The sequence below is a fragment of the Oncorhynchus mykiss genome, chromosome 8, assembly GCF_013265735.2.
Source record: "Oncorhynchus mykiss isolate Arlee chromosome 8, USDA_OmykA_1.1, whole genome shotgun sequence".
NCBI lineage: Eukaryota > Metazoa > Chordata > Actinopteri > Salmoniformes > Salmonidae > Oncorhynchus > Oncorhynchus mykiss.
In genome coordinates this window covers 36,052,410-36,063,536 of record NC_048572.1, presented here as the reverse complement: position 1 = coordinate 36,063,536, position 11,127 = coordinate 36,052,410, and the positions used below count along the sequence as shown (strand labels likewise).

Sequence of the window (11,127 nt, the reverse complement as noted above, 5' to 3'; positions counted from 1 at the left end):
CCTGTCGTCTTGGCTCTTTGTTTATTGGCCTATAGGGATACCTACAAAGAGCCCACCATGAACATGTTTTTTTAGGAGCTGGAGGAATGGTCTTTTGCTCAAATTCAATGTATTATGTTATTAACTTATATTTTTGGATTTGTTAATTCCACATGGTTTCAGGGTTAATTCCACATGGTTTCAGGGTTAATTCCTCTTGGTTACAGGGTTAATTCCGCCTGGTTACAGGGTTAATTCCACATGGTTGAAGGGTTAATTCCACATGGTTGAAGGGTTAATTCCACATGGTTACAGGGTTAATTCCACATGGTTACAGGGTTAATTCCTCTTGGTTACAGGGTCAATTCCTCTTGGTTACAGGGTTAATTCTACATGGTTACAGGGTTAATTCCACATGGTTACAGGCTTAATTCCTCTTGGTTACAGGGTTAATTCCACATGGTTACAGGGTTCATTCCTATTGGTTACAGGGTTAATTCCACATGGTTACAGGGTTAATTCCTCTTGTTTACAGGGTTAATTCCTCTTGGTTACGGGGTTAATTCCTCTTGGTTACAGGGTTAATTCCACATGGTTACAGGGTTAATTCCTCTTGGTTACAGGGTTAATTCCTCTTCGTTACAGGGTTAATTCATCATGGTGACAGGGTTAATTCCGCCTGGTTACAGGGTTAAAACAGAAACAACTCAAAAGGGTTTAAGTTTAGGTATTCATTCGGAGTGGTTAAGGTTAGGGTTATGGATTGGGGAAGGTTTAAAACAAAACCATTAAAACAGACTTGCTATTACCATCAGGTGTAATCAGCATGCACAGTATTCTTGAGTCTTGCTAGAGCATTGTGAACTGCCATAGCGCAGTGGTCTGAGCAGCATTCTTTGCCTATGAGCATCATCAGTTAGCTCCTAGTGCTGGGAAATATATATTTTTAAATGATTCTCAGGACCTTTTCAAATGTCCAAAATAGGTACAATTGATCAAATGTTTTCCTTATTTTTGTGTGATTTGAGTTAATTGTGTTTGTTGTTCCTCTGGCTGCCACAGGTGACAGAGAACTTACTTAGTTGCACTTTTTCGCCACCAAACTCTGTACAGGCCTTGAATTCAGACTGACTTACTATGTTTGGCACAGGTCACTCAATTCCTTAATGATGTACATTTCAGTCAACCGGTGGTTTTTGAGTGTTCAAAAGTGTAAGACCTGTTCCATTTTAACAGTGTGAAACTCTCCCAAGAATATCCCTGTGAATGTAAATGTTATGTAATTGTAAAAAAACAAAGACATATCTTGGCTCTTGCCTTATGAAAGGATGACAACTGATGATGTACGTGTCATTGAAGGCTGAGAGGGGGGAGGGGGGGGGGGACGCCCACACGTCTATCCCTTAACAACGAACCCTGGCAGGAGCTAGCGGTGGAAACTGTTCGCGTTCCACATTCAATAATCAGATTCAACAAGCGCTAAATTCATTTACAGCCCCCCAGACCACTACATACAAACAGGCATCTGAAGCGCTTTATTCATAATTCAACTATTAGTGTTACCATTCGAAAACGTGAAAAAGTATGGTAATGATGTTAGCATTGTCCTGGCAACTCCATGGCTTTTCTTCGCTAATAACACCGCTTTGAGGGGCGGTATGTTTTTGTGGTGCGCATCAGGTTGGGAGAGAGAGGTTACACCAAACCTGCTCTTCCTGACAGGGAAGGCCTTTTCTCCAACATATCCCTACATTACAACGTTATTCTATCGGTTTAGTCACCATGTTGAAACTTCCGGAGTAGTTCTCCATAGAGGCGCCAGCGTCAATTGTCAAGACGAGAGTGGCTGCACTGAGCTCAGTTACTTAATGTGAAAAAGGTTGCCTGGAGGCGGTGAAGATTTTGGTGAGTAACAATGCCGATCCGGAGATGGTTGACGCGTGGGGCTTCCGACAGAATAAAGTCGGTAACTCGGCGATGGAGGTGGCAAAGTTTCTCGGCCACACAGACTGTTTTTATGCGCTCACCAGTAACAAGCAAACAAAAAACGAATGAGAACGACGTTGGGGGGTCAGAAAGATGGTCCTTCCCGCGCATGACTTTCAACCTTCGTCTCTCCCGAGCCCGTACGGGAGTTGTAGCGATGAGACAAGATAGTAGCTACTACAACAATTGGATACCACGAAATTGGGGAGAAAAAGGGGTAAAAAAAAAAGAAAGAAAGATTGTCCTTCCCATGTCAGCTCGGATTGTAACGTAAACGGGGAGAAGTTAGTGAGAAAGTTATTGGATCCCATTAAGAGGCTAGACGTTCTTCAGGCGTGTCTCCAAAGCGTGTACGGGACATCACATGGCTCCCGAGGGCTTCGGGTCACAGAGTAAATTATCTGGTCTTAAAGAGTCAATTACTGTCAATGGATTCCATTGAGGAGTTTGAGATAGAGACGGGCAGCCCTACATACCCACAGGGGCTGTTTTTTCTCAGTTGTCCTCACCCTCAACCCCCCTCCTCGATCTAACAACCTGACCTGCCCGAGAAACGTCTGTAAGGTCACCAAACCTGGGGGCAAGTTGACCAGCTCTGACAACAACCTGAAGACCACCAAAAGCTGTGCGTCACTAGCTGCGCCAACTGCCTCTCGTCTTGGTATCCTACTAACTGCCCTCACAGGTAACAAAGGAAAAGAAGAATCGGATAAGGACAAACTGAAAACAGCACCTGACTTTAATATGAGGCGATTTGAAGATAGCTATTACAGAAAATGTGCAGTTTGCCTACAAGTATCAGTCCTGTGCTACCTGACCGTTCACAACTATGTGGAGAAACGTTTCACCAACTGCCAACACCAACATTGCAGATGTTACACTGCCTGTTGCCAGCTCCTCGACGACTTTAACAGTATTGGGCAACAAACTGTTACGGAGATTTACTTTCCCCGCGTTTAAACAGAGCGGGAAGGAGGCGCAGGAGGTCGCGTGTGGAGGAGATCCCGCCTCAGGTTCACCGCGAGGGATTCCGCGTTCAGAGACGTTTCCGCTGAGTACAAAACACCCTCAGGTGGGGAGCATAGACGGCATAAACGCCGTGAAGTGCGAGCTTGACTTCAATTTTAAAACGACCCATTCTTATTAAACCGTATGTCTTGTGCGCCATGCGTAATAGCCAAATGTCCCATTGGAGAGCCGAAGTATTTGCAAGCTTTTATTCCCACTGCTTTTATTCCAGAACTAGGCCTACTAAAACACTGGATTAAACTAACCTACTCGTGATTTTAGATTGAGGACTATGAGATTATTGAATCAGGTGTGTTAGTACTGTTTTGGACTGGAACAAAAAGCCACACACACTGCCCCCTTGTATAGTGTTGGGAAGGGGCTGGGACAAACGTAAGGCATATCCACGGGGAAGCCTCAAGCACAAAGAGGATTCCTGTGCTACCATAAAGATTATGTACATTTACTATGAATAGCAAACGCCACCCCCTGCATAGCTATTCATAACGGTTGGGAAATATCAATAGACATGACATTTCTTTAAATCGTTTTCATGGGACTGCGTTTCTAATTATATTATAATTATTATATTCTTAAATTGTGAATTATTAAGATGAATGAATAAATATATATTCGTTTGTATTTAAAAATGGCAAGGGTTTGTATTCTCTGGAGGAGAGAGTATGTGTGTGTGTTTACTCAACGTCAAGCTCCATGGTAAGTTATAAAACCCTCACAAAACCTTGACTTTAGAAAACTGGGTCATTCTGAGTACTGGGTCAAGTATACTGAGAATGCTATCACATTTACAGGGCGTTATAGGAAAAAAAAATTAACTGTATGATGCAGACTTTATTGTTGCCTGTGTTTGTGAAGTGGAAAGGGGGGGGGGGTGGAGGTGACTTGAGCATAGGAGTGTCAACTGTCACAGCTGAACGGTTGACAAGAGTTTTGACTTTGTCAGCTATTCTTTTCTGAGTCAGTAGCATTTACGGACTATGTCCACTATTGCCGGATTACAAGCGATAAAGTCTAACATCATCTGACACATCACACACATACTCATTCGTTTCGACTCATATGTTTAGTGACGTTTACAATTGTTTTAATCATACACACACGCGAAATTAGTCGCTGTATATTATGCTGTATATTATGAACAATGTCTTTGGCAAAGGTGTGAGAGGAGGACACTGCGCGGGTGTCCTCAAGCCTGAGTTCACACACACTGAGCTGTGTGTGAGAGAGAGCGCGTTGCCAGACTGCAATCCACGCACGCACATACACCACAGCAGCTGCAATCTTGCTCAGAAGCAGAGAGGAGGGGGTAGCAAAGATCCCCTCACACACACACACACACACACACCTCAGCTGCAATCACAGTGATGGAAAGAGAAGCATTGCGGGACTAGCTGCGGTTGCTGCAGCGAAGCTCTTTGGAAGAAACAAACTTCGGGAGAGAAACTGAACTTCTTCCCCCGGTGAATCACGTGAGTCACCCAGAACGTTGTTACCGGCTCACTGTCTATCTGTTGGTATGTACAGGGGAAACTCTGCATTGCCGCAGGCGACGCTCACCTAAAGCTCTCTCATCGACTGAATTCAGAGCGCGGAGAGAGTCTAGAGCAGTACAAGGTGTTCAGAAAGCGGCAACTGAACAACTGTGGCATTTTAATGCGCAGCAAACCGGATGCTATCTCTCTCACGTCCACCTGGAGATTTGCTGCATTCGCGATGATATGAGCGTGACTACCTGACGCTGAGCAGCGGGATCCCTCATTGCTTTCTTTCTGTCTCTCTCTCTCTCTCTCTCTCTCTCTCTCTCTCTTTTCTTTCAATCTCTCCCTCTCTCTCTTTCTTTGCGGGTTCACTACACAGGCTACCCCGCCAGTCAGCGGTTTCAGTGCCTGGATCCAGTACAATGGAGCGGCTCAGATTCAGCACCTTGGACAGCGCAGGACTTCTGCTACGTTTGTTCGGTAAGCGACGACTGTGTGTGTGTGTGTGTGCGCGTGCGTGCGTGCCGCGTGTGTTGCATACGATATTTCGGTCGTGACTGCACAAAGCAGCCTGCGTGTCTGGCTGTCTTTGTGTGTGTGCGCATGAGTGTGTTTGTGTGCGTGTTGGGGGGGGGGGGGGGGGGGGGGGGGGAATACATTCCTGTTCAGTGTGTGCGTAGTAGCACATCCACTACCTGTATTCAACGTCAGTGCAGTGAAAAGCTCATTGTGAGAAGAATACTCAAATGCAAGTCATTATTATAACATGTATTAGACTCACCGGTGTGGACATCTCTATGCCCTGCCCATTTTTCTAGCATAGACATGCGGTGAGATTTTAAATGTATACTACATCCGTGTCATGTAGCTGGGTATTGTTACATCTAAGTGGGCAAATATACTCAAGCGAAGCTATAGGTCCTCATTCATTGCTCCCAACAGTATTCTTCTGGGAGACAAGAAGCCCCTTTGAGTCTAATCTTTGAGTCTTCGGGCTGCCTGGTTTTGCTGATCATGCATGTTGCATGGCATGCACTCCAGTCTGTAAGAGCATTGACAGTAAAACACATTCCTGTGAACCATCTTTCATTATACTATTGCCTACAGATTCTATTTTATTCTATTCCTTCTGCAGACCTCACATGTTTGGGCATATTCATTGCAATATCGATGACGCAAAAAAAAACAACAACAACATATAAACTGTCATGTATTTGCCACTGTGTTACCCCTGTACTCTACACTGCTGACGTGACCCTTACACAGTACCACCCCGTTTTCAGGGATCCTGGCCCGGTTGACCGTGATGGCTGAGCAAGAGGGAGAGAATCTCTCCGGTCTGTCCACCAACCCAGACAAAGACATCTTCGTGGTCCGGGAGAACGGGACCACCTGCCTCATGGTCGAGTTCGCTGTCCGCTTCACGGTCCCCTTCGACGTCCTCGCGATCAACGGGATAGACGTAAGTAACAACTCCGATATTTCATGGCTCTGTGTTCATTTTTACTTCGCATGTAAGGTGCCCAAGTCAAGATTTCATATACAACTGCGTAGATAATGCAGTTAGTTTAACACTACTTTTCATGGCACTTACCTTTTGGACCGTATCCTCACTATAATAGCCTAGTATAACGCTGGGAATGTGTGGGTGGACACAGCCCGTCAGACTTCGGTTGTCAAATTAGACTGACACTGACACATTTCTGTATGTGAGAATTTACTCTCATTTAGACACACATGGGGCACTCATGCCACGGTATTACGCGCGGTGGGCTGTGCGTAAAATGATGTGCTGATATTTTGGAAACCCGTATTGGTCGACTGTAGCAACTTCGTGCCAGTGTGAAACAAGTCCATATTATCATCAAAGAAGACTAGTCTATTGCGAAACGCATGTGACCATCACAATCAATCACACACGGGTGTTTGTTTCCCTTCTGTTCTCTGCAGCTCATCACGGAGAATGCGTATCTGTCTCTGCCTCGCGGGGCAGACATTGAAGGGAAATGCGGGAGCCAGGACGCCGATATACACATCTCGTGGAAGGATAAGGCCTACACACTCCGCATCAACTTCGTCAAGGTTTGTCCCCTACTGTGAAACAGTCAGTAGGCAACCGCGTCTAATTACAATTACCCAACATCATTAAGAGCGTTTATCCCGCGTGGGATTCTTGTAAAAATATGTTTAGATAACAACGCCTACACATAACATCCGTAATGTTCTTCTTCTGCTGGTGATGACTGTGTGTGTGTGTGTGTGTGTGTGTGCGCGCGCGCGCGCGTGTGTGTGGCAGGAAACCCGTGACAAGGGAGATGAGGTGTGGAAGATTAGCAAATTGCAGTTTGTTTATGACACCTCGGAGAAAACGCATTTCATCAACCCATACAACCGTGAGTAGCATTTATATCCCACTCAGCATTTTCTGTGTATATTTTGCAAAATGGTTTCGTTGAATAATTATTTAATATTTGCACTAAACGTGTGCAATAAAGAAAGGCAATTAACATACTTAGGCCTTATTTCGGAGTTTTTAAAATATATTTTTCTTCTAAAAAACCTTCTTCTTCTTATAATTATTATTATGATGTTCCTGTTTTATAGTTTTTTTTCGTCACTTTTTATTAATTTCAGTAATTTCGATTAGACATATGATGAGCTAATGTTGAAATTCCCGTAGCCTACCCCAACAGCACAGTTTTTGGATTCAGTATTAATTCACATTTTAAAACTCATGACGGGACAGGCAGAAGTTGAACACGGAATTATTGAAAGAAAACGGTGACTTTTTTGCTGGATAAAAAGCCCGTCTTTTCTGGACACGCTATTGGTGTGCATCTGCCGCAGTGGCCGTTCTACGTGTGTGTAGAAACAAAGTGATTCATATAGCGCTAATACGTTTTATACTTAGACGTTGTTAAATTACGATATTTGTTCAAAATTATTTCATAAATATTAATATGATTACTCTATTATTCCAAATGTATTTCAATATTTTGTAGCCTTTATTTGACTTATTTATATACATGTTGCGTTTTTGTGTTTCTCTGTATGAAATGCATGCATGCTTGTGTGTGCATGTGTAGATGTGCGTGTGTGTGCGTTCGGGATTGCCTGTTTGTGTCCGCACGTCTGTCTGTCTGGCTAGCTGTGTGTCTCACTTTGTCAGTCTTGTGGGAATTCCTGTGCTCTTCTTTTAGACTAACCTACCCATATAGTATGTTTCCTCACGTACTGCATCCTCCTATCCCATCTCTCCATCTAGCTGGGAAGCACACAGCCAGCTCCCACGGTCTGTCAGCGCTAGTGACCCCTGCTGGCCACTCCTATGTCTGCGAGGCTAAGCAGACACTCACCCTCATCTCCAGTGACCACCAAAAGGGAGTGACTGTCGCCATGAGTGACATTCAGATCCAGCCCTTCGACATCAACTCAGACTTCATGTTTAGTGAAGGTACACGATCTAGCCATGACATCATACCAGCCATGTTCAGTGAAGGTATAGCACAACAACCTACGGTGGTACTCCTCTCATGGCAAATGTTGCAAAATCAGCAAATGTCCCACCCATGTCAAATGTACAGCCCCGTATAATAAAGGTTGTCACCTGGAGGAGAGATATGACACTAGTGAGGATGATGATAATGAGAGGTTACCGTGCAGTAGTATTGGAGAACTTATCTCACAACCCCTACAAACTGTGCCCCCCCCCCCTCAGCCTCCTTCTCTCTCTCTGTGGGGGCTGGTTGCTGCAGTTTGAAGAGCATGGCTGCAGAGGGAGGGAGGGAGGGAGGGAGGGAGGGAGGGAGGGAGGGGAAAAGGAAAAGAGAGAAGAGAGAGATAGATAGAGGGGAACGTGAGAGAGGTCATTAGGACTTTATGGCTGTAGTTATAGCCCTGTCCTCAATGCAGACTTTATGACTGTAGTTAGATATATACTGTCAGTCACTGTGTCCTCTAAAGGCTATCACTCTTCTCTCTCTGGACTGCAGTAAACTAGACTGCGTTTTGCTACGGTGCCCTTCAACTATAGTGTTTATTAACCCTTGGTGTACAGTGGCCTTTCATCTGCTACATACTGTATTAACTTTTAAAGCTACATTCTCAAAAATCTGCAAACCACCAGAGAAGGCCACCATTGAAAACATAAACATAAAATCCATCCCATGATCCAGGACATCAGAAGGCTATAGTACATGTAAACAGTACGACAAATCGCTTACCTTATATAAGCTAAACTAGTTTAAGGCCCTGACTGTTGCCCTTAAATATGACACTTTCTAATTTAGAGACCAGTGAGACTGTTTCTGGGACATGTTGACCTCATATTATTATGTGTTGACCTTTGATCTAATACTAATCAGCGAGGTCATGTGAAGGCTCTCTCACATAGAGGAGAATCTTCTCACTGTGGGCATGGGAAAAACTAAAGGGACCTAACTGACCAGTGAACTCATTTTGAATTTCCTTATTGGTTAAAGTTAGGTTAGTGTAACAGTTAGGGTTTAGGTCAGGATTAGGTTTGCAGGCCAATCATGTAGCTTTAGCCGCAAACCCATGTGTAGATAGAACTGTGTGTGTGTGTATGTATGTGTGTGGGTAACACACTCACACATGCACACATGTGGACAGATAGACAGACGCACGCACACGCACACGCACACACACACACACACACACACACACACACACACACACACACACACACACACACACACACACACACACACTAATGTATTCTGTGTGTGTGTTTCACCCTGCAGCCTATAAGTGCATCACGGACCAGCGGGAACAGCTGGAGGAGACTCTTCCTCTGATCCTGGGTTTCATCCTGGGCCTCATCATCGTCATCACGCTGTCCGTCTACCACTTCCACCTCAAACTGACCGCTGTCACCCAGCCACAACTGCCCCGCGACCGGTCCATGTACAAGAACATGTAAGGAACTGGACATTGAAACAAACACTATATGACGACTCTCCATGGTCAAGGATAGTACAGTAGAACAACATTCCAAGACTCCCCATGTTCAAGACCATCTAAGGAATCAAACATTAGATCATCATCAACACAATGACTCTCCATGTACAAGGTAATAGGACACTGAAACAAGCACAACATGATGTTCAAGACATGTAAGGAATCAGACACTACAAATCACTACGACTCTCCATGTTCAAGGATATAGGACATTAAAAACAAGACGACATGACTACTCTCCATTCAAGGATATAAAAAAAATGGTACTAGACTACAATTATAACCACAACGCTCCTGCCTCTCCAAAGTCAAACCAATGTGACTTCCCTTGCTCTGAACTCCCCATATATTGGAGAGTAGGCCATCACTTTATGGAGGCCTAACTTGAGATACGTGTGCGTAATTTGGAGCGTTCTCGTAAAATCCTGCATTGAAGTCCTTTGGAGACTTGCGCAACATTCGATTTACGCACACGTTTTTTTTCTTCTTCAGTTAGCGTTCCACCCCAGTGTGTTCTGCTGTCCAGAAATCGCTGTTTTTTCTTTTTTTGTTGAGAGGCCTGCGCTTTTGTCATCATCCCCCCCATCACGTGTCTCTGTCTTTTCTGTCAACGAGCTACAAAAGAAACCTGGCAGGTTAGCAGGTCCAGAGTTGATGTTCAGCTGAAGTTTTTACTTTCCTGACTCCGGTTTTTACTTTTTGTTTTAGAATGCAACCATCGTGGTGAAAGTGGACGGTGTTGTGGTGTGTATGTACACTGTGCAGGTGTTTCAATGAACTTCAGAAATCATGCAAAATAAAACATTGCAGGAAACGCTTTACTTTGGTATGAACGGATCATTTTCCAGATCTGACTCGATGGAATTATGTCAAGAAAAAAATATGAAACGTAAATTGAAAAAAAAAGAAGGAAAACATGGTCTGTAAAAACGTGCCCCCCCCCCAAAAAAAAATATTTAATACATTTATCTCATATCAGAATGTCAGAAGAAGTTTATCATTGTGTTTATCATTGTGAAAGAAATGTGCAAAGATATTTCAGATTTAAAAAGAATAAATGTACACTATTTTCAGAAAGACTATGCATAGAAAACTATGCTGATGCTACTTTAATGTTCACCGAAATAAATTTTACAGGAGATATCCTAAGCCTGTGTAAGCCTGTTTTTCATGCTTTCTTTGTGTATGCTCACTATCAAACTTGTCTACCACATTAAGACAGCTTTCATTCGCTCAGATTGTTGGATAGGCATCGTAAAATACATTTCAGTAGCCGGCTTTTTTCAGATACTACAGTTGCCAAATATTTCAGAACATGAGAACTTAACATAAAACATTGTCACACTGAATGGACTTAAACACTGAAATAGATGGGGGGGGGGGGGGGGGGGGTAAACATTCATCACACTCATCAACGTCTTAACCAGGAGTCCTCCATGGGAGTGGCTGAGAGCTGCGCCCGAACCTGGGTGATCGATGCTCCTGTCCGGCATGGCATGGCCAAGGCGTCGAGGCGGAGATGGAGTATTGATCTCGCCTTTCGACACTGGGCCGTCAGAGGAAACGCGACATGAGCAAGTCCCAATTGAAAATGAATGGAGCATGCGTGACATCCACAACTCTTTGTTTGAACACCAAAGACATCATTAATCACATCGCCTTTAACATATTTTTC

At 44.0% G+C, this 11,127-nt stretch overlaps 1 protein-coding gene across 2 annotated transcripts; it reads left to right on the top strand.

The window, feature by feature from the left end:
• Nucleotides 1-4,165: 4,165 nt before the first annotated feature.
• Nucleotides 4,166-10,601, top strand: LOC110529870 (lysosome-associated membrane glycoprotein 5). Of its 2 annotated transcripts, XM_036985403.1 has the most exons (7): nucleotides 4,166-4,463; nucleotides 4,852-4,952; nucleotides 5,756-5,934; nucleotides 6,423-6,554; nucleotides 6,769-6,865; nucleotides 7,738-7,926; nucleotides 9,236-10,601. In XM_036985403.1, exons 2-7 carry the CDS (start codon nucleotides 4,895-4,897, stop codon nucleotides 9,412-9,414), a joined length of 834 nt encoding a protein of 277 aa, XP_036841298.1. In that variant the 5' UTR covers nucleotides 4,166-4,463; nucleotides 4,852-4,894; the 3' UTR covers nucleotides 9,415-10,601. The 2 variants fall into 2 exon arrangements, with proteins under 2 accessions (XP_036841298.1, XP_036841299.1); XM_036985404.1 differs by lacking the exons at nucleotides 4,166-4,463; nucleotides 4,852-4,952 and adding an exon at nucleotides 5,175-5,302.
• Nucleotides 10,602-11,127: the final 526 nt, after the last annotated feature.

Bases quoted from the DNA above. Each gene is read 5' to 3' on its own strand.
- LOC110529870 (XM_036985403.1), top strand. From the start codon at position 4,895: ATGGAGCGGCTCAGATTCAGCACCTTGGACAGCGCAGGACTTCTGCTA. The intron at 5,935-6,422 runs GTAAGTAACAAC...TGTTCTCTGCAG, and splicing joins TCGCGATCAACGGGATAGAC to CTCATCACGGAGAATGCGTA. The intron at 6,866-7,737 runs GTGAGTAGCATT...CTCTCCATCTAG, and splicing joins TTTCATCAACCCATACAACC to CTGGGAAGCACACAGCCAGC.